General features: G+C 43.5%; 1 protein-coding gene across 2 annotated transcripts in view; it reads left to right on the top strand.

Annotated features, from left to right (window-relative positions):
- Nucleotides 1-2,343: 2,343 nt before the first annotated feature.
- SMOC1 (SPARC related modular calcium binding 1) overlaps nt 2,344-27,815 on the top strand; it is a 164,275-nt gene continuing 138,803 nt past the window's right edge. For both annotated transcript variants that reach the window (XM_012000910.1, XM_012000911.1), the window contains exon 1: nt 2,344-2,744. In XM_012000910.1, coding sequence (XP_011856300.1) covers nt 2,646-2,744 — 99 coding nt within the window. In that variant the 5' untranslated portion in view covers nt 2,344-2,645. The remainder of the gene's footprint in view (nt 2,745-27,815) is intronic.

A 27,815-nucleotide genomic window follows, 5' to 3' on the forward strand; every position in this document is an offset into this window, starting at 1 on the left:
AGCTTGATAGGTGCATGCAGCCAGGTGGTAGAGTCAGGAAAAGCCTGCCACGCTGCTGAGCCCGATGGCAACAGTTCCAACCTGTTGAGTCCCTGGAGGGTGAATACTTAGGTGGACACATGGATATTGATATCAGTGCTGCACAGGGCACAGTACTGGACAAGTGTCACAAGTTCAGCTGGGCAAACTCCAGGATGCCAGATCACAAGGGCTGTTTCCAGGAAAGGCTGACCCCTGCTGTTTACATCCTCTTCCCCTGAAGCTCAGTGGAGCTCACCAGCCTCAGTTACCTTGTAGACCACTGAAGAAATTCCCAATTAGCACACAGGAACGTCCAACCTTATGGGATTTGAGACTGAAGATTGCAGCCATCACATGACGGAAGCAGAATCATACTCCAAAAACCTTGCCTCGAGTCTCTGCTTTGTCCTTTGCCAACCAAATGAGGCCAGGCAAGTCACAATCTCATGGATTATTCACTTATCTACCTGTAAAGTAGAGATGTCTGACCTATTTCAGAGGATTGTTCTGAGGATAAAATGAGATGAGGCATTTGTCCTGTCCTCTTCAAATGCCATATTGTGATACTTTTCACTTACTTATTTTAAAGGCTTTAAAGACTCCATCTCCTTTAATCTTGACAACATCTCACGGCAGGGGGATACTATTTTTATCCCTATTTTACAGAGAGAAAACCGGGACCCTGGATGAGTCAAGTGACTTGTTCAAGGCTATGCCACTAGGTGGCAGACCGGGGATTTGAACCCTGCTGTCCAGCTCCAGAGTCTGACCAAGGCGCTCATTCCCAGTGGAGGAAAAGATAGACCATTCTTTTAGAAGTGCTCTTCATTTTTGTTTGGAGAACCACAAGTACTTTGTTATTGTTCCAGCATCCAGTCTGGGCTTTCTCGTCTGAGGGCACTGGGGAGAGGGGAAGTCGTTTAAGCAGGGAATGGTGAGTTCCGGTTTGCTGCTTAAAAGGATCACTGGCTTCTAAATAGCAAATAGACACACTGGCTGCTGTGTGGAGGCTGGATGGGGCCAGTGTGAGGAGAGGGCAAAACTGAATTCAGGTGTCAGGTGGGAAGCTGGTTCATGGAATCCAGGAGAGAAACTCTGAGGGAGCAGAGCTAATCTTAGGACCTCTCAGACCAGATAGGGAGGAGGAGTGTGGCACTGATGCTTACAATCGAATTATAGAAAATAATCCCTTCCTGCGAAGTAGCCCACACTGATGGAAGTAAGCGCTGAAGGTTGTTCTCCACATAAGGAGATCGCTCTGGGTTTCATTTTGCCCCCCTCATCCCTGTGATTTCCTGGAGATGTCAGTCTCATTGAAGGCAGCTGAGCACCTTGCTCTGTTGAGGAGCCCGTGTGATGCAGCTGTGACCATTCCCAAGCTGGCCCTCCGGGGATGGCCCTGGGCAGAGCCCCCCAACATCTGACTGAAGCTCCGCTGAGCTGTCCTCTCCAAGTGGGTCGGGCACCCGGGAGAGATCTCCTCTCCTTTTTCTACCCCATCTCTGGGATCTCTGCATCCTCAGACTACCTCCTCCTCATCTATACTTTTCCTCCTTCTCTCCCATCAGGGGACCAGGGCCTCTCTGCCCGCCTCTCCCAGAGCTGCTGCGCTATAGAGAGGCTGCCCCTTGCCCTCCAGTTCAGAGTGGGAAGCTAGGATGCCTGAGTTCCAATCCTGGATCACACGGACCGTAGGGCTGGGAGGTTGTGTGTGGCCCTCCCCAGCGGCCAGTGCCCAGCACACGCCGCTTGTCCCTTGCGACTTCTCCTGGGACAGCCGCTGTGAGACTCAGGATGTCACCCCTCAGGGAGAGTCTTTGAAAGAAGTGAATGCTCCCATTCTCCACTCCAACGCCACAGCCCACCCTGGGCGGGTCATCCGGCGACTTCCCAGTTGTTCTTCCCAAATGCAGCAGGGAGGCAGATCTCTTGGCGCCTTTGTATCACAGCATTCTCATCTGATAAATGGGGCTAGGAGTATTTTCCCTGCCTACTTCACTGGGCTGTTGGGACAGTCACGAACTTGAGCTAAGAAATATACATGCTCAAGGCATTATTATTAGCCAGATGAACATTCTGGTGGGTGTCGGCTCCTGGGGCTCTCTCAGGCTTCCTCTGGCAGAAGTGCCACGAGAAAGTTACTCTTTATCCCAGTCTCTCCCGGGGCCCACTCTGGCAGAGCTCCTCGGCTGGGGGTTGACCACTAGCGGCTCCTCTTGCCCCTCTCCCATTGGCTTTCACCTGCCAGAGGGTCGGCTGCAACAGGCCTCTTGGCCCGTCAATCAGGCCCACCGTGCTCCGCCCCGCCCCTCCCGGGGGTTTATAACGGGAATTCCCATGGCCCGGGCTTAGGCGTCCAACCTGCTGCTGCCTGGGCCCCGCCGAGCGGAGCTAGCGACGCGCGCGGAGCACACGCTCGCGCTCCAGCTCCCCTCCGGCGCGGTTAATGACTGTGTCCTCTGCCCGCAGCCTCTGCGAGCCCCCGCCGCAGGACCGCTGCCCGCTCCCCGCCGCCGCGAGGGCCCCGAGCGAAGGAAGGAAGGAAGCCAGACGCGCTGTGCGCCCCGCGGAGCCCGCGAACCCCGCTCGCTGCCGGCTGCCGGCTGCCCAGCCTGGCTGGCACCATGCTGCCCGCTCGCTGCGCCCGCCTGCTCACGCCCCACTTGCTGCTGGTGCTGGTGCAGCTGTCCCCGGCTCGCGGCCACCGCACCACAGGCCCCAGGGTAAGTGCGCCCCCAGCTTTGCGCCCACCTGCGGAGGGAGGCGAGGTCGCTTCGCCACTCATCCCTGGGGGCAGGCGGGGGAAGAGAGATGTCAGAGACCTGTTGTCCTCTGTCTACTACCAGGTCCCCTGCGGGCTTCGTTGGTGAAGTTGCTGAAATTTTTTTTTTTTCTCCCATTGGAGCCACCACCCCTCCCTTTCTTGCAGCACCATCCCTCTCCTGCCCCCGAACTGTCACTGGTGGATTTTCTTTCCCAATCTCTTCTCCCCTGCAATTTGCTCAAGACCCTCAGAGGTGCCTCCTGCGTCGGAGAGAAGCTCGCTCTCCGCTCATGTAGGGCTTCCTTGTGGTCCCACGCTGCGCCAGGTCCAGCGCGCTGGCGTTGTTGGCAGGCGGCGGGGGTTGGGGGGGGTGGGTGCAGCTCTGCCTGGAGAGTTTTAGGTTACCCGGGAGCCACACAAGGACCTTGTGTTGTTGTTTTAAAAAGCGATCACTGCTCGTAAAACCCACAGCAGATAATTTTAATGTCCCCTCCTGCCGGGCAGGCACTGGAAGAGGGTCAGAGGTGGGGTACTGTAAAGAGGTGGGAGGGGAGAGTTGCGCAATGTTCAGGGGTCTCTTCCCCTGGGTTCAGTGCTGGGAGGTTGAATTACTTGTTGAACCTTGGTCTGATTGGAGTTTCTGAACGACATGAAACCTGCCAATTCTGTGCACAGGACAGATTGTCCAGGGCATTGTAAAATCTCCTGGAACCGACAGCATTGTGTTCATTTCTGGTCTAGATTATCCCCCCAACACTCCCTACCAATTGGTCTAATAAAGAATTTCACTGCCTTAAAACATGTACTATTAAACCACCTAGTGGTTCTTTCGACTAAACTTAATCCAGGCAATCTTTGGCCAAGCATCAGTTTATGTCAGGGCAATTGCTTCTTAACTGGCAGCCTAAGAGTCCATGTGAAAATAGCTAGGATCTTTGCGAAAACAAGGTTGGCTCAACCAACTCGTGCTTCCTTTCCTGAACATCCTTGGGCCTAGCCCTTTACCACCTGTTCAGATTGCAGGTTGTTTATTCATAGCTTTTGCTATATGAGAATCATCTTTATAGCTGTCGTGTGGAGGAAAAGTCTTGTAATGCTTGACAAGTCTTAAAGACTGCCCAGATGCTGGGTTGATTACATCCAAGCCCAGCTATCACTGTGAGATCAGATTTGCAGCCACTTAGGAAAGAAAAGTGTTTGTCCCCGTGTTGGGCCAGCCCTTGCTTTTATGACCAGATGTGCAACAGCAGCAGTTAAAGTGTGGCAGATTAGATCCAGGGCGTGTCATAAATCCTCGACAGCAGGCATTCCCAAAGCTGGGGCAAGTAAGGGCTCCGGGAGTGACTTTTATGGATGCAGATGAGGATGCCTTTTAAATGAAGCTGCCTGGTTTGATATTAGGACTCGGAGCTCTTAAACTCTGAGGTCAGGCGAGCCATGCGTTCCCTCCAATAATTAGGAACAGTCAAGACAGAGATGCAGACCAGAGCACCCCGACTGAAATCTGGATGGCCGCCCACAGGAGGGTCGAAAGGAGAGAGGCCCTGAGACAAATGGTGGGGGGCTCATTTGTTTGCTGCTGGGCTTGTCTAGAGTCTCAAGCCATATGGCTCTCCTTCCTGGCCTCCTGGAATCAGAGGAAGCAACCTTTAGGGGAAAACTAGGGACTTGAGGGGAAATCAGGCACCATGGTTAGGTTCCTTCCAGCTCCTCTAGTTTATTAATCTGATAGAAGTGATGGAACGTAAGCAGGAATTGTAAATAGGCTGGTGTATGTCCAAGCTGCTTCTCTCTCTCTCTCTCCCCCTCTTTCTTTTTTTTCCTCTTTCTCTCTCTCACTCAAATACACGCACAAACATACACACACATGCGCACACGCATCTTGATGTGTTTAGAAAGTACCAAGGAGAAGGTGCTGTCTCGAGCATGTGGTTACCTGGTTGTGTTTATAGATAACAGGAGCTACCACTTATGAACATCTGGGCTGGACACTTTACATGATCTCTTATTCCAACGAGAACAAGTGGGTGGGTCTTTTAAAAGCCATTTTGAAGATGACAAAGTGAGACTCAGGGTGGCCAATCGACTTGCCTGAGCTTCCAGTTTATATGGATTGAAAGATTGTATGCTTTTCCCCCCGCCATGCAGCTGTAGCGAGTGTTCATCTGAGTGCTGCCATTTCTGTTAAAGAAAGAGATGGCTTGATGAGAAATACAGAACCTAGATACATCAGGGGAGTTTGCAGAGAAATTATTAACTTTTTTTTTTTTTTTGGTATCTGTATCACTTAAGGGAAATGACTGAATTTCAACCTATCCCCAAAGACTCCAGTTCTTTTCTATGGCTTATTGGTGGCCTCAAAAGTGTAGCTCTGGTTGTTGAGAGCGGCGTCATCCGAGGAGCAGAAACATCTGGCTTGTTGCATTATTCCCTGTGGGCACTCCTAAGTCTCTTCTGTTAATCTTTTGAGTGACAGAGGCTTAAGGATTGGCATCTTTTCCAGCTGGCTTTCTAGGAAACCAAGAGCATGCCCTTTCAGTTTAACTTTATCTGGCTCACTAATTGAGCTCCCCCGAGGCCTAGACCCCAGTCCTTGCCCCCTTATTTGCTTCCTGCCTTCCTTCATAAAATTCCTGACATTTGTTTGACTCTGGAAACCAGCGGCTATCAAGTATCAGATTGGAGGCTATTATGTAGGAAGCACCTGATTTTGGAGTGTCTCAACTCTGAGTGGCCGCTTGGCTACCTGGGACGTTGGTCAGGATTCTTTTAATTACCGAGGAGGCAGAGCTGTTTCTTTAATCCTGCACAATTTGCTGAAAATGTTTCAGGGGATGATGGGATGGGGGAGGGGCTCTCCCTGGCTGATGGCGTCTGGCTGATGGTCAAGCCAACTGCCTGTCTTTGTTAAATTCTGTGTCTGCCTTGAAGATGGAAAGCTGGGTGAAGGCAGGAACTGTTTCTGTGTTGTCCAGGGATTTATCTCTGGAGCTCAGCAAGGGCCAGACATCTGTCAAGATTTACTTTGTTGGTGTTGGTGGAATGAACAAATAAATGCAGATAATGTGTGTTAAAGAGTGATCACAGATTCTACTTTGTCTGGAGGCAGGAACTAGATTTAAGAAGTGTGAGAAATAGGAGATGATGCGAAGATCAAGAGGTCTGAGTCAGAAATGGAGTTTTATTTTTTAAATTTGACAGATAGCATTGTATTGTATGTATCATGCAAAACATGATGTTTTGAAGTGTATATACATTGTGAAATAGTCAAATCTAGCTAATTAATGATGGTATTACCTCACATAATTATCATTTTTGTGGCGAGAGCACTTAACATCCACTCTTTGCATTTTTCAAGGATACAATAACCTGTCACTAACTATAGTCACTTTGCTACACAATAGATCTCTTGGATTTATTACTCCTCTCTAACTATAGTTATGTACCCTTTGACCAGCCTCCCTCCTTCCCCTCTCCCCTCTTCATTCCCCAGCCTCTGGTAACCACTGTTCTATTTTCTGCTTCTATGAGACCAATTTTTTTAGATTCCACGTATGAGTGAGATGACGTGGTATCTGTCCTTCTGTGGTGGTTTACTTTACTTAATGTCCTCCAGGTTTATCCATGTTGTTGCAAATGATAGGACTTCATTCTTTTATACGGCTGAAGAGTATTCCTTGTGTATATATACCATATTTTCTCTATCCATTCATCCACTGATGGACAGTTAGGTTGATTTCATATCTTGGCTATTGTGAACAATGTTGCAATAAACGTGGGAGAACAGGTATTTCTTCAACATACTGATTTCATTTCCTTTGGATAAATGTCCAGCAGTGAGATTGCTGGGTCATGTGCTCGTTCTGTTTTTAATTTTTTAAGGAATGTTTCTCATAATGGCTAATTTACATTCCCACCAACAGTGTGTAAGGACCCCCTTTTCTCCATATCCTTGCCAGCACTTGTTGTTTTTTGTCTTTTTGATAATAGCCATTCTAACTGGAGTGAGGTGGTATCTCATTGTGGTTTAACTGCATTTCCCTAATGATTAGTGATGTTGAGCATTTTTAAATATACCTATTGGCCATTTCTATGTCTTCTTTTGAGAAATGCCTATTCAGATCTTTTGCCCATTTTTTCATTGCATTGTTTTTTGTTTTTTTGCTATTGAGTGATTTGAGTTCTCTGTGTACTTTGCATATTAACTCCTTATCAGATATATAGTTTGTGAATATGTTCTCCCATTCTCTAGGTTATCTCTTTAGTTGGTTAACTGTTTTCCTTCCTGTGCAGAAGCTTTTTCGTCTGTTATAATTTCATTTGTCTATTTTTGCTTTCGTTGCTTGTGCTTTTGAGGTCCCCAAACCAATGTCATGGAGCTTTCCCCATATGTTTTCTTTTAATAGTGTCACAGTTTTTGATCTTATATTTAAGTCTTTAATTCATTTGAGTTGATTTTTGTATATAGTGAGAGATGAGGGTCTAATTTCATTCTTCTGCATGTGGATATCCAGTTTTCCTAACACCATTTATTGAAGATTTTCCTTTCCCCATTGTGTGTTCTTGGTACCTTTGTTGAAATCAGTTGGCTGTAATTGTGTGGATTTATTTTTGGGCTCTGTATTCTGTTCCGTTGGTCTACGTGTCTGTTTTTATGCCAGTACCATGCTGTCTTGGTTCTATAGCTTTGTAGTTTATTTTGAAGTCATATAGTGTGATGCCTCCAGCTTTGTTCTTGTTACTTTTTACTTTGCTTTGGCTATTCAGGGTCTTCTGTGGTTCTACAAAATTTTAGGGTTTTTTTTTTCTATTTCTATGAAGAACATCTTAGTATTTTTATAGGGATTGCACTGAATCTGTAGATTGCTTTGGGAAGTATAGACATTTTCACAACATTTGCTATTCCAGTTCATGAACGTGATGTCTCTTTCCATTCATTTGTGTATTCTTCAACCTGAAACTGATTTCTTAAATGTTTTAGGTATTTGTTATTGCTTTTCTCGCCTCTTGGTCACTTGATTCATTCTTCAAAACCCAGATCCAACATTACTCTCTAGGAACTTTTCTACAGAGCATTCTTTTTGCTTAGGAATGATTACTGTCTCCTTTGAACAACTTCTGTATCTGGTCCACTTGCATTCTAACTTGTATTAATTCTCTTGCAGTAAGCATCTTAGTATCAGGCCAGCATCTTCCTCTTCTTAGCACTAAGTGACCCCTTTAGCACTTCGTGCATGATCTGTTTTGGTAAATGGACAAATCTGCAAGCCCCTTGAGGGCAGAATAGAGACCTCATTCATCAGGGTGCTTGTCACATTGTAAAGCATTCTGTAAATATATATTGAAATGAAGTGGACTGCATAATGATGTCCAACCTGGACCCTGCTATTGTTTAAACCTGAAATTGGTTATTTACAAACTGGCTTTTCCATTTTTGGGTTTTTGTTCTTTGTTTAAAAATAAGTGTGCTTGGTAGTTACAGGAAGGTAGGGGACGAGAGACTGAATATGCAAATTTGAATAGGGAAACTGGCTTTATAGCTCCTCCCCAGTCCTTTTTTGTATCTTGCATTTGCCAAGAGTGAAACAGCTTCTAAACTGTTCCCTTCCATTTGACTAGCCCACCCCAGCATCTGGTCCAGGGTAGGTCCTTGTGTCTGCTTAGATGCTTTTCCTATTATCTGTGCCCCTGACAAGAATCCTTCTTTTCCATATGGGGGGATTTAGCTGAAGTGCTACTCAAGTGTTAGGCCAAGGACCAGATTTAAACATTTTGGTGGAGCTGACATGTGAAATTTATAGAAACAAAATTGAGGAGGACAGGAAGAGGAAACAATCATTTTAGAATCTCTAGGAAATGCAATCAAAATAGAAAAGAATTGATATGATCTAATTATCTTCTGAAGTTGAGTATTCACATTTCTATGGCCCAGCAATTCCACTTCGGCTATATGTGCCCAGGAGAAACTCATGTCCTGTGCAAGTATGTTTACAAAGTCACATACCTGGAAAGAGCCCAGATGCTCATCAGTGGGAGGGCAGATGAGTAAACTGTGATGAATTCACAGTGTAAAATTATACTCAGCCAAAACAAGTGAGCAACAGTGACATGCAAAAATATGGATAAGTCTTGGCAATATGATATTAGGTGAAAGAAAATTACCAAAAGATACAGCATGACATTTAAAAAATAAACTTATAAATAAGTAAAATTAAAAAAAAATTTTTAGGAATACGTGCAGCTACAAGAAAATGCTATGAAAAGCAAAGTAAAGTAATGATGGATACAGATTCAGGGTGAAGTTAGGGTGAGGCAGGGGGATAGAATGGGTAAAACCATATGGTTGGTGTGGGTTGGTGTTGATACTCTACCTTTTTGGGGAGAGGGAGGATGGGCCTAAAGGCATTTGTCCATTATTCAAGATCTAATAGCTGATAAAAAAGTGAGCCCTGCATAAACCAATGTTGAGTGTGTCATGAGCCAAAGATTATAATTAATTCAATTCTTTGCATGTGAGATCAAACAAACAAAAATTCCCAGAGTAAGGGACTCCTTTCTTGCCACCTTCTGCTTCCTTCTCCCCCTTTCAAGATGTGCATGTGTCTCTATCTAAAATAACCCCACTGGGGAGTGATTTTGGCTTCTAGACCCCGAGCAGACCCAGGCCCTGGCATAAACGTCTGCATCAGGTGGCTTAAGGGCTCATTTGTAAAGCTAAGTTGGCAGTAGGCAATCTTCCCTTTTCCTTGCTCAGGGTGATTCACCCTGCAGAGTGGAAGTGTTCATGAGCTGATGCTTGGGTTAGAAACTTTATTTGCCAGTGGGGCCAGTGGGGCCTGTGGGTGGAGGTAGTGTCTGGGTTAGGGGAAGGCCTGTTTCTAGTTTGATGCCTGTCTTCATGCCAACCTCCCCTCACCACCTTTTTCAGGAGCTGGGGGTGGGATGCATGATCCTGCTTAGCAGGTACAGGGCACCCTTTCTCTCTGGGCCACATAGAGATTTATTGTTTAGGCCGCCAAGTTCTGGTATTGCTGCTAGTGGTGGAGGATGTCAGTGTGGAGGGCCCCCTCCTTCCATGTTTGGGGAGGACAAAGGTTGAGTTGCAGATGAGAAATCAATTGGAGCTGCTTGTGAGGCCACCAAACAGGGTTAGATTTGTACAGTACGTGCTCTGCGTGAGCCATGAGTCACCGAGAGGTCCAGAGATTGAATTGCCATGGATCACTTCCAACTGTCCCCATGAAGACCCCAAAGCAACATAGGTGACTATAGGGTTTTCTTTTGCATCCAACATCATTCAGAATTCAGTTGCTAGATCACAAAATAATCTTACCTTTGGCCACATCTAAGCTCGTTAGGTATGGAGCTCTGCATCCTTCCTGGACATCACCTTGGTTGATTTCAGCATCCTTTTTTTGAGTCAGAATGGGGCAGCCTTTCTAAGACAGGGAAGGCAGCTCTTATCTCAGCAGAGCCTTTCCCACCACCAGAGAGCACTGGGACTGAGCAAAGTTCCATGAGGTCAGGCGTAATGTGTTTTGAAACCTGACAAATTATCTAGAGATCTGAACAACTATGCCTCGCCTCCTTAAAAACTATTTTACACTACAGTGTTCGTTGGATTCTATAAGATAAGGACTGAAAGCCTTCTTTTTAAAAAAAAAGTATTGACAGTGGAGAAAAATTGGACCTACTTCCCAGAGTGGCTTATTTTTAGAACTAGATATGCATTCTAAGGCAGTGCTGGGAGTTTTAAATAATTTTTATGGATGTTCATTGTGCATTTATTCTTGAAACTTGTGCTAAGCCCCTGGGGAGAGGACACATTGTAGGTAACAAATAAAAGAATGAGATAGGGAGTGTTATAAAAGGACATGCGTTACTCCTTCACTTCCTCCTTCCAAAGTGCCAGTGACCTGCTTAAAAACGATGATGCCAGTGACTTCCCTTCATCCATAGAACTTTCCACAAGGATGGACATGGTTTATAACTGCACTGTCCAATATTAGCCACATGTGGCTATTGAACATTTGAAACGTGGTTACTACACTGAGGACCTGAATTTTAAATTAAATTAAATTAATGTAAATATGAATGTTAATAGCCACATGTGGTTGGTGGCTATCATATTGGACAGTGCTGGACTCTGACCAGCGTGTCCAACCTTACCTCCTGCTGGATACCCCTATGTGCCCTAGACCTCAGCAGGGCTGAACCACTGTACTTCCTGATCTCTCCTTCCTTCCTCATTTCTGTCTGTCAGAATCCTGCCCATCATTCAAAAGGTTCAGATGCTACCTCCATGCAGTCCTTCTAGATTGGTCCCAGGATGAATTCTCTCAGTTTCCTTTAAGCAAAGAATCATTTGCTTACCCCTATGATGGCATGTGTCACCATCTTCCCTGTATCCCAGCCAACCAGGAGCAGCCTCAGCATAGGCTCAGAGGCAGACAGACTCAAGTGTGAGTCTGGCTCTGCTGTTGGGCATCTGGGCTAGTAATTTGGCCTCTTAGGTCCTCTGTTCCCTGATTTGTCCATTGGAGGTCACAGCACCTCTTTTCTAGGGTGGTGGGGAAAATGGATGATGTGCCTTGTATTAGCTTCCTATTGCTGCTATGACAAATGAACACAAACTTAGTGGCTTAAACAACACAAATTTCTAGAGATCAGAAGTCTGACACGGCTCTTAATGGGCTAAAAAAATCAGCAGGACTGAGTTCCTTTCTGGAGCTGTAGGAGAGACTCTGTTTTCTTGCCTTTTCCAGCCTCTGGAATCTGCCTGCATTCCTTGGTTTGTGGTCCCTTCCACCTTCAAAGTTAGCAATGGTTGGCCAAATCTTTCCTCATGCTGCCAGGGTCTCTCTGGTTCTGAATTTTCTGTGTCCCTCTTTGCCATTTAAGGACTCTTGTGATTACACTGAGCCCACCCAGATAATTCAGAGTAATCTCCTTATTTTAAGTTTAGCTGATTAGAACAAACCTCCTTGCCCTGTAACATAGCATTATTAGGATTAGCACATGGACATCTTTGTGGGGGGCATTATCCTGCCTACCACGTTTATTAAGGGCCTGGTACAGTGCCTGGCTCATAGAAAGTGCTTTACAGTTGAGGCCATCATTATGACCAGCATCTGTTAGTTTCTTTCCTTTAGGGTAGGAGCCTCTTAATGATGAAGTCGCTTAATTTTCTTTATAGACTCCATCCTGCCCGAAAGCAGGTGCTTAATAAATGTTTACTGAATAATAGAATTTTCAATAAAGGTAGATGATTTCTTTCCTTGTAAAGCTATATTGGATAGTAAAAAGAAATAATATGCAAAAAAGGGAATAGATGATCCCTTTTAGGTAAAAAAGTCGGTTTATATATTAAAAAATTATGTAGATTATTTGTCATGCTGTTAGTGGTGGTGATCATGGGGATGTTCAATTTCCAAGAGATGCATTTTGGTGACTATTAACACAATTTTGTTTACAAGGAGCATTTTTAAATTCTAGAGCAAAATAATAAAGATTAAAACATGCATGATTGAAAAATGCCCCCTAAACCTGTCTCAGTCCAGCCTGATTCCTGAGTCACCCTGGGATTCAATCTACATCTGACACAATTGGCCTGTATTCATGTTGGGCTAACTTTTAGGGCTAGTAACTATTACTACCAGGACTGCTCATTTTCAACATGCTTTGAGCTCAGGCTGCTTTAAAGGAGAGTTTTCAATTAACCTCAGCAGGACATAACTGTAAAAAATATATTTATTGCTACTGGTGGGAATATAAATTAGTATAACTTTGTAGAATTACAGTTGAAGTTATACACACCCTTTGACCTTGTAATTCTGCTCTGGTACATACCCTGGAGAAACTCTAATGTATATGGAGAGATACGTTCAAGACTGTTCATAGCAGCATTTTCTGGTGGTAGGAAAACATTGGAAATTAGCTAAATGACCACCAACAGAAGAATAGAAAAATAAATTAAAGTATATGCAAATAATGGACTCTTACACAACACTGGAAACGACTAATCTAAAGCTATACTAATTATTGAAGATTAATTTCACCAATGTTGCATGAAAAAGGCAAATTGCAGAATAATACCTAATGCTATTATTTACATAAAGGTTGAAAGCATGCAAAAGCTATATTGTTTAGATGTAAAAAATGTAAGATAAAATTAAGGGCAGTGATGAACGCTGTGTGGAGCTCAGGTTAATGGTTAAGTAGGGCAAACTGGAATATGTCATGAGGGGACACACAGAAGGCTTGGATTGAATGGTAATATTGTCTGTCTTAAAATTGGGCAGTGAATACATAGATTCTTAAATTCCTTTTTGTATATTTTAAGTAATACATTATACATTTTTCATAAGATATTAAAATGCATTTAGATAGATCACAAACAGTGTTTAAGAACAAATATTAAAAGTGATGCTTCTGGAAGGCGTTCTCAGCTGTATGAAGCTGAGCATGCCTTTCCTTTCCTCTGAAGAACAGGCTCAGGGGTGTTTAACCAAAGTTGCAATTCCTCTTCCCTCCCTACTCCCCGGACTGCATCTGCTGGCCTCTCCCTCCTACCCTCCTCAGGGCCAGGAGGGGCTGCTGCTCCCTTCTCCTGGCCTGTGCTTGCCAGCGTTAGTGCTCCTCTCTGCCCTCCCCAGGCCTCTGCTTGCCTGTCGTCCTTGCCCTCCCTGGATGATCATGAATGAGGTTCTTCTTCATCCTCTCCAAGTTAGTCGTTGTCGGTTTAAGATTTCCAAAGTTGGAAAGTAAAAATACAGAATGTCCAGGTAAGTTGGAATTTCAGATAAACAACAGATTATGTTTTAGTGTAAGTATGACCCACATAAAAATTATTCATTGTTTATCTGAAATTGAAATTGAATGGAGTATCTTGTATTGTATCTGCCAATCCTAAATTAGTTCCTTTCTTTTGTAAATTACCTGCCCAGGGCTTCTGCTAATTTAAAAAATAGGGATGGTAGGGTTTTTTTAAAACAATACTAAAGGTATTAATCTGTTTTTCTGTCAAGTCTGGCAAATGCCTTTCTCAGTATGTTATATGAAAGGACGAGGGTTTCAATCCACTGAACTTTTACATGTTTATGTGGCTAATCTGTTGTTATGGTTTCTGTCTTTGGTGTCAGGCTGAGAAAGGCCTTCTACTAAGATTGTAGAAATTAGCGTGAATAAATTCCTAAAGACTTGGGTTGCACAAGCAGCAACAAATGCATGACACACAGGTCACCGATTAATATTTGCTGTGAGTTTCTGTAGTATGTTCTGAATGGAACTTCTTAATGTAATCCTTTGGAGAGCATACTTGTTCCATGCTTCAGAAATTCCAGTAACATATGGAAAGAAGATATGCCAAATGGAAGATTCTGTGAAGGTAATTGGGGAAATTTATGTAAAATGTGTTGGTAAGCAAGCTGTATTGGAAATGACACTAGAACTTTGGCAAAGGACTTAGACTCTCCTTCATCTTTGGGTCCTATCTAGTCATTATATTTTTTTTGTTGTTGTGAAAACTTCCAAATACACACAAAAGGAGAGAATAGTATAATGGATTGCCATGGATCCCTTACCTACATTCGACCATGAACCACTCATGGCCAATCTTGTTCCTTCTACCAGTCTCCCTATTGCCCTGCTCAGATTATTTTAAAGCAAACGTCTCCCTATTCTCCTGCTCAGATTATTTTGAAGCAAATCTGACATTGTGTCATATCATCTGTACATTTTCTTTTTTTTTTTTTTTGTTGAGACAGAGTCTCCCTTTGTCGCTCAGACTGGAGTACAGTGGCCGGATCTCAGCTCACTGCAAGCTCCGCCTCCCGGGTTCACGCCATTCTCCTGCCTCAGCCTCCCGAGTAGCTGGGACTACAGACGCCCGCCACCTCGCCCAGCTAGGTTTTTGTGGGGTTTCACCGTGTTAGCCAGGATGGTCTCGATCTCCTGACCTTGTGATCCGCCCGTCTCGGCCTCCCAAAGTGCTGAGATTACAGGCTTGATCCACCGTGCCCGGCCACATTTTCATATATATCTCTAAAAGTTTAGGATTCATTAAAAAACCTAACCATGATACCAAACCACAACCAAAATGTATTAGCAATAATTCTGTAATATAATACAATCAAATAATCAACATTCAAATTTCCTTGATGATCCCTTAAATATGCTATTCTGTTTCTTCAAATCAAGGCCCAAATAAGGTCCACATATTGCAATTGGTTGATTTGTCTCCTAAGTCTGTTTTAATCTATGAGTTTCTCCTCTACCTCTTTTTCACTTTGTAATTTATTTGTTGAGTAAACAGGTCTTCTGGGGTTTCCACACTAGATTTTGCTGCCTGCATTTCTGTTGCATTTTGTGACATGTCCCTCTCTCCTTTATGTTTCTTGTAAAATGGTAGTTAAATCTATAGGTTTGATCAGGTATAGGTTTGATAGATATATTTTTGCAAGTATATTTCATGGGAGTTGGTGTGTACTTCCTTCAGGAGACATACAACATCTGTGATGTGAGCACCCATTGATGATCATTGCTGGACCTGCTAATTCACTGATTTTTAAACAAGTAAAAGGCTGTACTGAAAAGAGATTCTAACTTTTGGGAGATATTGCCATTATTTTCCTTGTCTCTGATGTTGCCATGGAGGGATAGAGAAGGGGGTTTTGTGCTAAAGCTCCCTTCTGAAGCCTCTCTCAGTGGGAAGGCTGCGTGCGACTGCAAAGCTCTGAGGGGGAAACTATGCCCTGAGTTTTTGGTTGGTGGCCTTGGGAGGGGAACCACCTTGGTGGTTTCTGGTTGAAGTAGTAAGAGCATAAGGGAGCTGGTTTTACTTTTTAGTGTTAATTGGGAGGTTTTTCCGATGTAACTATAGATTTGCTTTTTGTGTGATCTTTGGTATATTTATATCAGTTGGGTATTTATATTACAAGAAACAGATAATGCATTTTGAACTGGCTTATACAGTGAAGGAGATTCATTGGCTTAAGTAGCAGAAGGTACAGAGGTAAGACAGGTACCATGGGCTGAATTCTGTCTCCTTCAAATTCATATGAAGTCTTAACCCCTAGTACCCCAGAATGTGATTGTATTTGGAGATATAGCCTTGATGAAACAATTAAATTAAAATGAGTCTGTTAGGGTGGGCCCTAATCCAGTCTGACTGGTGCCCGTGTAAGAAGAGGAGATTAGAACACACAGAGAAAAACTAGGGACATGATTGCCCTGTGACGAGGCAGTGAGAAGGTAGCCATCTGCAAGCTAAGGAGAGAGGCCTCAGAAGAGACCAACCCTGCCAGCACCTTGGTCTTGAACTTCCAGCCTCCAGAATTGTGAGAAAATATATTTCTGTGGTTTAAGCTACTCAGTCTGTGGTATTTTGTTATGGCAGCCCTAGCAAACTAATACAGTGATTTTCAGAAGTGGTTTGATTCAGTGACTGAGTAGCATCATCAAATATACAGTGCCTTTATGTAGTTCCCCTCTGCCTTGTGTGGTGTATGTTTTATCCCAAGTCCAGCTTTTGTCATGGGGGCAAATGGCTGCAGTGGTTCCATCCTTCCTATCTAAACATCATCCTTTCTAGATGAGGGAAAAGAGAATTGACTTTCAATAGCTCTCTCAGAAGGTGCAGAGTCTTCATTCCTAGATGGTATCAGGAAACTTAGCCATTCTTTTAACCAATCCCTTTGGCCAGGAGAATGCCATGCTTGACTTGGGCCCAGGTTTCTTAGACCAATCACTGTGGCAGGGGTAGGAGATAGGATTACCCATTTCTGGGACAAGGGGTCAGGTTAATGGTGTTAGCTTCTCCTGACCACATGGCTACTGGACAAGGTAGGAGAGTGGAAGGAATGCTGGAGCAACAACCACAGGATTTGTATTGGGATCTGTGACATTTGGAGACAAGTGGAATGGTGGGGTGGGCTGTGTGTTGAAAAGGGTGCTGGACATGGATGGTCAGAGCCCAGAGCGGGGCTTCCCTCTTACTGGGTGATCAGTTGCTTCATTGGTTAAGGGAATTAAATGATTTTCCAGGGTCCTCAGTACAGATGTTCTAAGAGTTGGAGCTGACAGGAAAAAGGGAACATAGAAAGAGTTTGAAAAATTTCAGAATAGAATAGATAGGCCATGTGAAAATGATTCCAGAGAGCCCAAAATGAGGATAATAGGCCCACAGTTGAAAGATTCCCATAGATGCCTTCGTTTTGCAGATGTTTAAGGACTGTGCCCAGTGCACTTGGCCAGCTAGTGGCAGAGCCAGGGCCAGATTCTAGATATGTCCCTTTATTGCTCTGTGCATGCCTTTTCCTTTCAAAGATGCCCTGGAACATTTGGAAAAGTGGCACAATTCCAGCTGTGGGGGGGGAAAAGCTTGAATTTTTGTAGAGGATTGTGTTTCTAAGTTGGCTTTGGCCAATTCACCAATTTCCAGAGGTTGGGAAAGGTGACTAAAACCTCAGGACATTTGGAATCTTCCCTGTCCTTGCCACCTGACTGTGCATGCATTTCATAGCATTCTCATTTCCTGAAAAGGGGTGAGTTTCTGGTTTCCACCGGTGTTGAAGGTTTCAGTTAGGAAATGTGAAGTACAGCTGATAGAACAAGTAGCCAGTGATTCTGTTTGAAGAAGTAAAGGTAGATTTCAGTGTAGGACTGTTGATGCTGGTTAATAGCAATGAGATCAATGTAAACATCCACCCGACTGAATGGCAAGCGATCTGGAGCAGTGAGAGCATGTTTGATGGTTGGCATGATAGTTTCCTAGGTGGGTTTTAAAATCAATACCCTTCTTGAGAGTAGAAGTAGAAACCCTTTGTTTTTGTTGAGGAGGGTCTGAAAGTAGCCAGGGCCCTCCTTCTTTGGATACTTTCTCTCTGCCTCTCTGCCAGTGACTTCAGACAGCCTTAGGGAAGATTGACAACCTGAACGAACAGAGGTCAAGATGCATCATTCCATCCTTCTAGTCTTCTTCCTGGCTTTGAGGACCATGTAACTTTTCTTGGTGGTATGGCATTGTACTTTCTTTCCCCCCATCAAGGTAGAGCCTTTGGAAAAGACTGGGCTCACAACCTTGGTCCCAATATTGCTGATTCCCAGTTTGTACCCTTTTTTCCTTCCTTCCTTCCTTCCTTCCTTCCTTCCTTCCTTCCTTCCTTCCTTCTTTTCTTTTCTTTTCTTTTCTTTTCTTTTTTTCTTTTTTTTTTCTGAGACAGGTCTTGTTCTGTCACCTAGGCTAGAGTGCAGTGGTGCAATTGAACTCTTGGGGCTCAGATGATCCTAATGCCTTAGCCTCCTGAGTAGCTTGAACTAAGGTGTGCCTCCATACCTGGCTAATTTTTAAATTTTTGAAGAGACACAGTCTTGCTATATTGTCTAGGCTGGTCTCAAACTCTTGGGCTCAAGCAATCTTCCTACTTCACCCTCCCAAAGGACTGGAATTATAGATGTGAGCCAGGGTACTTGGCCCCCAGTGTGCACCTTTCTTTTCCTAAAGCTGCATCTACTTTGAGAATGAAGTTCACCTCCCATCTCAATGCTGGGTGATAGACATCTGAGCTGATACCATTTGACTAGCTGCCTGCTTTCTTGCCTACCTAGATGGCAGTGTAGCATAGTGGTTTGGGGTCAAAGAGACCTGAGATTAGGTCTGTTTCTCAGAAAAGCCACTTTCTAGCTGTGTGTCCTCAGGCAAATGAACTAAGCTCCATGCTTCAGCTTCCTCTTCAAGAAAAGAAAGATATTATTTAACTCGTTGGGTAATTGAGAAGCTTAAATGAAGTGACGGCAGGAAGCTAGGAAGCTCAGTAAATGTTGACTATTCACAAAAATAATAGCTGTAACAAGAAAATATGAGAGATCCATGTAAGAACCCAAAATTAGATTTCCCCCTTGGAATTAAAGCTAAAAGAGTCCCATCAATACAGTGAAGATTTATAATCCATGGTTTTATTCCCTTTTGTTTAAAAATAAAGTTCATTTTATGTGCAATATATCAAAATCCTTCACTTTCCCAATCTGATATAGGTCAGGAGGATCCTCTTAAATGTAAGTCAATGGAGGGAGGATGCTTCTTGGCATGGTCTTCCTCCATGTGCCATGTGGCTATGGCTTCTCTTCCAGGCAACTGGATGCTCTGTCTTTCTTGAAGTCTTGTTTCGTTTTTCCCTTTTCCTGGCACGGTAGGCTGTTTTCCTGACTATAGCATCTAAAGGAAGCTCGAGTAGTCCTGATCACCTTCTCTATATTTCTCTAAGACTATGAGAAATCATAGGAAGTCTATAAGACTGTGAGAAACAGTTTTGCCATTAGGAGGTAAGTGGAAAGTCCTGCTGATTGATGTGCCCTCCTCACAATTTTTGGGGTTGGGGGTCAGGCTAGTGACTGTCCGATGTGTTCCCAGATGTGATCCAGGAACATTCCATGGAACTGGAGGGGCAGTGCCTGGCTTTTCTGGCCCCCTCCTCTTCTAAACTCATATGAGCCTTCCCCTTGTCTGGGTGTTAGAAGGCCAATAAGGGCAGAGCCCATTGTGTCCCTACACACCATCGCTCCAGGTCTTTTTCAGAACTGCAGTTCAGAAACAATAACTCCTTGCTGTTAGCATGACTTCCTGGAGGGATATTTCCAGATAACGTGGCTTGGGCCAGCCACACCTACTTTTTTTTTCTTCTAAGTACTTTTAATTTGTATATTTGGACCATTTATATTTAAAGTGATAATCGATGTAGTTGAATTAATATCTACTATATTTGCTACTGTTTTCTACTTATTGCTCTTGTTCTTTGTGCCTATTTTTGTCTTCAACTCATTTTTCTGCCAGTTGTGTTTTTAATTGAGCATTTTTAATGATTTCATTTTCTTTTCTTAGTGTAGCAATTATACTTAAAAAAAACTTTTCAAAATGGTTGCCCCAGAGTTTGCAATAAACATTTAAAGCTAATCCAAGTCCTCTTTCAAGTAACACTATGCTACTTCATGGGTAGTGCAAATACCTTATAATAAAGTATTTCTAATTCCTCTCTCCTGTCCCTTGTATCGTGCTGTCATTTATTTAACTTATATGTAAGCTGTACTCATGGACTACATTGTTGCTAATATTATTATTTTGAAAAAACTATTATCTGTTAAATTAATTGATAATATAATAAATACAAGTTTTAATTTTGCCTCCACTTATTCTTTCTCTAATGCTCTTTCTTTATGTAGATCTGAGTTTCTGAGCTATGTTTTTTCCTTCTCTCTGAATAACTTCTTTTAACGTTTCTTACAAGGCAAGTCTACTGGCAACAAGTTCCCTCAGCTTTTATTTGCCTCAGAGTCTGTTTCTCTATCACTTTTAATGGATAATTTTGCAAAATACAGAATTCTAGGAGGGTAACTTTTTCTCTCAACATTTAAAGTATTTCATCACACTCTATTCTTCCTTACATGGTTTCTGAGGATAAGTTGGATATAATTCTTATCTTTGCTCCTCTATACATACGGTGTATTTTCCTTTGGCTTCTTTCAAGATTTTTTTCTTTATCTTTGATTTTTTTTTTTTTTTTTTTTTCAGTTTGAATATGATTTTTTTTTTTTTTTCAATTTCGTGGCTTGGTGTTCTCTCTCAGCTTTCTGGATCTGTGGTCTGGTGTCTGGCATGAATTTTGGGGAAATTCTCAGTTACTATTGCTCCAAATAATTCTTCTGTTTCTTTCTTTCTTCTCCTTTTAGTATTTCTATTATACATGTTATACCTTTCGTGCTTGTCCCAAAGTTCTTGTATGTTCAATTCTGTTTTTTTTTTTTCCCATCTTTTTTCTCTTTGCTTTTCAGTTTTGGAAGTTTCTATTGCCATATCCTCAAGCTCAGAGATTCTTTCCTCTGCCATGTCCAGTCTACTAATGAGACCATCAAAGGAATTCTTCATTTCTGTTATAGTGTTTTTGATCTCTTGCATTTCTTTTTGATTATTTCTCAGAATTTCCATTTCACTGTTTATATTACCCATATGTTCTTGTATGTTGTTTACTTTTCCCATTAGAGCCCTTAGCATATTAATCATAGTTTAAAAAAAATTCCTGATCTAATAATTCCAACATCACCACCATATTTGTCTGGTACTGATGCTTGCTCTATCTCTTCAAACTGTGTTTGTTTGTTTGTTTGTTTGTTTTTGTCTTCTAGTATGCCTTGTAATTTTTTGTTGAAAGCCAGCCATGATGTATTGGGCAAAACGACTTGTGGTAAATAGGCCTTTAGTGATGTGGTGGTAAGGTGTAGGGGGAGGAGAAGCATTCTGTAGTCCCATGATTAGGTCTTAGTTTTTTGGTGAGCCTGTGCCCCTGGACGGTGAACTTCATAAGTGCTTCTTAGTGTTTCCCCCTACCTTCGGTGGAACATGATGGCTAGGGTGGGCTAGAGTTTATTTCCCTTCTCCCAGGTAGTTTAGGCTCCGATAAAATCCCAACAGGTTAGGCTCTGGTAAAATAGTTTCTCCTGATGGGAAAGGCCTTGTTAAGGGGAACAGAATGCTCTGCTGTATTTCAAAATGGCTGCCTCCCCCCCATCTTCTGCTGGAAGGGTTGGGATCTGTGTCTCTACCCAAGTTTCATGTTCAATTGTAATCCCCAGTGTTGGAGGTGGGGCCTGGTGGGAGGTGATTGGATCATGGGGTTGGATCCTTCATGAATGATTTAGCATCATCCCTTTGGTACTCTTCTTGTGACAGAGTTCCCATGAGATCTGGTTGTTTAAAAGTGTGTGGCACCTCCCCTCTCTGGCTCTCTTCCTTCTGTTCCAACTTTGTAAGACGTGCCTGCTTTGCCTTTTGCTTTCCGCCATGATTGTAAGTTTCCTGAGGCCTCCCAAGAAGTAAATGCCACTGTGCTTCCTGTAGAACTATGAGCCAACTAAACATTTTTCTTCATGAATTGTCCAATCCCCAGGCATTTCTTTATAGCAATGTGAGAACAGACTAATACAAAGGGCAAGGAGATTTTTCTCTGATATTCACTGTGAGAACCAGGTAGGGCTCCTGGAGGTAAAACTGACTAAAATGTGGAGGTCCCCCTAAGTCTAGGTGCCCTTGCAGTTTTTGACTCTCAGACTTGTTCCTACTGAGCCTCTGGCAGGTTGTCAGTTACAGTTTAGGCTTTCCTACCTAATCTTTTGAGGTTTAGATACTGGTTTAGGTTTTCTTACCACACTGGTTCCTATGGAGGTTTCTGCCCTGGTAAGCTCTGATTCTCTGTATCTGCCGGTCTCTCCAATTTTGGGGGCAGTGGTTTGCCCTGTGAAATGAGAGTTTTTGATTTTCAGTTTGTTCAGCTTTTTACTTGTTGTTAGGATGGAGTGGAGGCTACCAAGCTTCTAACATACTCGCCATACTCATTTCTATTCACTCCAGACACACACAGAGTGTGCTCAGTGGTGGATTATGGATACTTCTTCACAGTTCCCTGCTCAGGTGGCTGTGCTTTTTGAAAGCTGTCAATGCAGAGGGAGGCCTAGGAAGAGAGGAGGAAGGCCCACCTGTGCCTCCTAGAGCTAGCCATGTGGGAAGCAGCCACCCAGCTACCTAGTCCTTATGGGATGTGGCTGAGGGTAGGGAGTGTGTGTGCCATTTATTTATTTTTTCACGTTTAAGCTCCTAGCAAAGAGCCTGGTACAGAGCTAGTGTTTTCTGCTATTCAAATCAACACATTCTACAAATATTTATTGAGCTACTGCTATGTGCTAGCTACTGTTCTAGGTGCTGGGAAACGAAATACAACAGGGAACAAGATAGTCCCTCGTGTATGGAGCAGTACAGAATGGACAACACTTATAACACTTATCTGGCTCTTCTTATGTGATAACACTTATCTGGCTCTTCTTACCTAAGTGCCAGGTACTTTTCTAAGCCCTTTTGCACATACTAATCCATCTTATTCTGATGACAAATATATTATTATCATCCCATTTTACAGATGAGGAAACTGAGACACACAGAGGTTCATTGACCTGAGATGCTTACTTCAGGCAACAGGGTGTTTACTCATAGCTTAATAATGTGCTGGAAGGTGTCAAGAAAACAAACAAGTTCTTGCCTGTCCCCAACACCCAAAGGCTCTCCTCTTGTGTTAATTATGAAAAACCTGATAACCAGGTATTCCCTATTGCTAAAACAAGGTGAATTGCACTTCTCCATCCTTGTTCTTGCCACAGCTGATTAAACTCATGACCACATGCCACAATGGCCTGGTCTAGCATGACCGTTAGTCATGCTAGCCGGTAACTGGCCATTATTAGCAAAATCTTATCCTCTTCTTCGAGGATAGATTTTTCTTACCCTCTTCTTGTTTTTGGGTTGGAGCTGCTCCTCTACTGGCATGAAATTGGGAATCTCAACTAGGCAGCTGCAGTTCTAGAAAGATGATGTCCAATTCCATGGAAGACCAAGTCTTAAGGGTCACTTGCGACTACTATACCATGTGATGAAATGTAAAATGAGAGATACATTTTCTCAGCTCCTTCTCCCATACTCAGGAGATGTCCAGGAAGATGAAGAGAAGTGCTACAACATAAATTAGTAATAGTCCAAGAGAGTCCAAAGAGAAGGGCTGCTTGGATTGCTAAGGTACATTTGCCCTCTGACCATCTTTGCTCAGGGCCTGAAGCACAGCTCTAACCAGGAGGTGCATTTTGACTCATTTCCTCACTCCTTTGTTCAGTCTTTGACTCATTCATTCATTCACTTGTTGTGGATATCCTAATTTCTGCAGTTTATACTGTAAATATTCTTAGGGATGGAACTATCTGAGGTGGTCTGGGAATGACTAATTTACTGATGACACACATCTTCACATTGTCCCTCAGCCTTCATGTCGTGCTGGCCAAGTTGCTTCCAAGATTTTATGAGTTGGCCTATGATAGGGCTGTGGAAAGCAAGGGGGAAGTTGTGTTTGCATCTGTTCCAGGAAAAACTCTGAGTTAAAATATTCTGATTCCTATTAGGGCAGGACATCTTAGGGAGGAATTTGATAAATGTCTGAGAAAGAATATCTTTTGCCAGATTGAAGAACTGTGCAAGTGCATATTGCAAAAGGCTTTGTCCTATGTCTTTGTTTTTCAAATGCACAAGAAGCTGTTCAGTGGTGCACACACCACCCCGCTGGGAAACGAGGACTTGTCAGCTGGCAAAATTCCATGATGCATTGGGAGAGGGAATTTCAGTGCATTCTGTGGTGGCTCTTTGCCTTGTCACCATCTTGAGATGCCTATTGTAGGATACATCTGTTGTTTTGGTCTGCCCAGCCTGTACTCTGTCTTTTCTGGCAATAGAATCTCTACTTTCCTTTGGGGAACACCCGTCCCTCACTCTTACTCTTCATAACTCGAGTGGACTGATCCCACCTCCCAGTTCTAGGGTGAATGCATGACCCAGGCCTGATCAGTGTATGCCCTCCTCTGGTTTAAGAATGGTCATGTGACTTATGCTGGACCAGTGGATTCAATTTGGAGACTTTTTATTGAAACTCTGGAGAAAGAGAGGCCCTGGGGTTGGTATGCTCTAAAGATGTAGGCCTGTAGTGGTTGGTAGTTATTTGGTCACTATGAAGGAAAAGCTTGCTTCAAAATAAATCCAACACAGAGCAAAAGAAAGCTGAGAGAAGAAAGAGACAGGTTTCTTATAATATATTGCAAACACCTGGATCCCACTCTGCTAAAAGCTTCCTTGAATCTCTTGTTTATGTGAGCCAGTAGCTTCCTACGGTAGATTAAATATGGCCACAATTTCTTTATGGCTGCTTTCATTAAGAGATGGGGTCTATTTCCACACCTTTTGAATTTGGGCTGGCCTTGTGACTTGCTTGGACTCTTGAAGGTGGTGGGAGTGACACTGTGTGAATTGTGGAGACTAGCGTTGGGGACCTTGCAGCTTCTGCCTTCACCCTCTGGGACCCCTGTCCTGAGACCACCCTTTAAGAAAGCCATCTAACCTACTGGAGGAGGAGAGGTCACGTGGAGCAGAACTGAAGTCCCCTAGCCACCCCACATGTCAGTAAGGTCATCTCAGATCTCAGCCTTGCTGATCTTCCAGCTGAATGCAGCTGCACTAGGGGCCCCAGGTGAAACCAGCAGGTGGGTGGGCCCATCAACCCACAGAATCAGAGTTGTTATTTTAAACCACAAGGTCTTGGGAGTGGCTTGTTATACATCAATAAATTAGCGGATAATTTTTTTTTTATTTGCTTGAGTCAGTTTGATTTTATTTTCTGTCATTCACAGTAGAGAGTTAGGACTGATACACTTCTGTAATGAACTAAACCTTATCAGAAATGCACCTCTGTGGAACTTCTCCCCACCTATGAGTGAAACCAGCTGCCTCGATCTGGAGCTTCACTTGCCAAGCATGCGTGTGCGAATTCTCTTGCTGGTAGGATCTAGTTCTTGCTCATGTTTGTGTAACTTATCTGAACAATGGTGCCACTGTCTCTGAAGTGGTGGATTTCTCCAGCACATGCCCCTAAGGGAAGACCTTTCAACAGCTCCTTCTCTACTGGTCACTTATGGGGTTTAACACTTGCATTCCTCAGCCTTGTTGGTGGCTCTCTTTTCATACGCTCTCACACATGTGACTTCTGGGGTTACTGATCTGTCCTGAAAATGCCCAGGACAGGTGAAGCATCAGCTACTTGAGAATAAGGAAAGTAGTAGAGGGAGTGAAATAGCATGGGCCCTGGAGTCAGACCTTTGTGGGCTAAAAGGCTGGCTCTGCCACCTGCTGCTGAGGGCCTTGTGCCCATAATGGAGCCTGTCTGAAACTTGGTCTCATAGGTGAAATGGGAGGTAATCATACTTCCTTCATGGGGTTGTGACCAAAACATGAGGAGATGCCTCCCACGCAGTGTTGGTAGCCCAGATTTAGCAGCGATCCTTCAACATTGTTCCTCTTGAAGGCGGCAGGATATCACAGAGCACCACCCCGCCACTGCCCACCATGTTTATATCATTCTTAACACTAGACAGAATCATGTCTTGTTCGATTTGTTATCAAGTTTGTAATGGGTTGCCTGTAATGAAGAGGGTCTTTACTGATAGCATTCCTTTCAAATACAGACTTATATGGTCATGGTGGTCAGAATGGTGATGATAATACAAACAAATGATAACATCATGTGAAAATGTTATGTGTAAGAACAATATGATGATGTTGGGAAGAAATGCTATGCAACACATAGGACATAGGGGCTGACAGTCTTCTGAAGGCAGAGTCAAAGCAGTCCCACCTGATGTAGGTATTTGACGCTGAGTAGGAATTTCTAAGGCAGGAGTTGGAGAGGAACTTCCAAGCAGAGGGAATGCATACGCAAAGGCATAGAAGTATGAGAAAGTATGTTCTAGAGACTGCAAGAAGTTCAGGATGCTGTGATGTAGGTTGATTGTGAGGGAATAGAAGGAGGGTAGCTGGAAAGGGAGGTGGTGACCCATCATGAAGGACAAGGCATCTACACCCAAAGGAATGTCGACTTGGGTGCTGTAGGCAGTTGGCATCATTACAGAATTTTAAGCAGGGGAGTAACATGAATAATGTTTTAGAAAGATCAAGCAGTGAGTAGTTTGGAGGGGTTGCAAGACTCCAGGCTGGGAGATCAGTTATGAATTAATTACAAAAACCCACCTAGAGATGATGAGCATCTGAGTTAAGGTCAATGAGATGATAGTGGGGTTGAAGAAAAGAAGGACTGAAAATATCAAGCAGGCAGTATTGTTAAAAGATGGCAACCAGTTGGATGTGGAAGGGTGAAGGTGAAAGGGAGAAACACAGATGCCTACTTGTTTTCTTACTTAGATGACTTCAGAAATTAGGTGGTGTCATGAATCACATGGGTAGTACAGGAAGAGAAGCAGACTTGTTGAGGGGCCAAGAAGGATTGTTTTGGATGTGTTGAATTTGAGCCACCTTAAGAAATCTAGGTGAAGATATTTGTGCATATTCTAGATCAGATGTAGACCAAGCAGTCACCAGTGTGTAGATGAGAGTTGGTGTGGATAAAATTGACCAGGGAAAAGTGTTATATCAGTAAGTGATCAAACTCCAGATGATGCTACCATTAAGTTGGGCATAGGAAGAAAAATCATGGAAGAGGATTGTAGCAGATTGCATTTTCCAAAGATGGCTGCAGCAATCTCCTCTGTCCCACATGCCCTTCCTACTGTGGGATTTTGACACTCCTCCCAGAGAGACAAGGCCTATGTTCCTTTCCCATGATCTGGGAAAGCTTGACTCCAGTGGAGGTGCTGCTGGGAGACTTCCAAGGCTAGGTAATAAAAGAAGATACAGCTTTTGCTGGTTTTCCTAGGACATTCACCTTTGGAGCCCTGAGCCACTATGTAAGAATCAGAGGCTGCCATGATTTGAAGGACTCAGGTTACAGGGAGAAGCCATGTGTAGGTCTTCTGGCCAACAGCCTCAGCTGATGTCCCACTGACAGCCAGGATCAACTGCCAGGTGTGAGTGACAATACCAGCACATGATTCCTGCCTCCAGTCATAAATTCAACCCCAACCTTTGAGTCCTCTGTAGATCAGAGACAAACTATGCCCTCTGTGTGCTTTCCGAATTCCTGACCTGTAGAATCTATGGGCAGTATAAAATCGTTACTTTAAGTTGCTAAGTTTTGGGAAAATTTGCTATACAAATAGATAACCAGAACAAGGACAAAAAGGCGGGGTCAAGAGAAGTTGGAAGCCAACTGAGGGAGAGGGAAGGCTTGAGGTGGTCAGGACAGTGAACACCTAAGAGGCATCCACTAAATTTACCCACTAGGAAGCCATTAGTGACTTCAATAGGAACATCTTCAATGAATCATGAAGGCCAAAGATTGCCATGAAAAGAGGAATGGAAATGGAGTGTGGGCCACTTTTTCAATAAGCTTGGCCATGAAACAAGGGACAGAAACAGTGGAAATTAGGTGGAGATGCAAGGTCAAAATTTTTCTTTAAAAAATGTTAGAGAGAGATTTGAGAAGAGAAAGAGGTTGGAGATGCAGAAAGA

Source organism: Mandrillus leucophaeus, unplaced genomic scaffold (genome assembly GCF_000951045.1).
Source record: "Mandrillus leucophaeus isolate KB7577 unplaced genomic scaffold, Mleu.le_1.0 Scaffold641, whole genome shotgun sequence".
In the NCBI taxonomy this organism is placed as follows: domain Eukaryota; kingdom Metazoa; phylum Chordata; class Mammalia; order Primates; family Cercopithecidae; genus Mandrillus; species Mandrillus leucophaeus.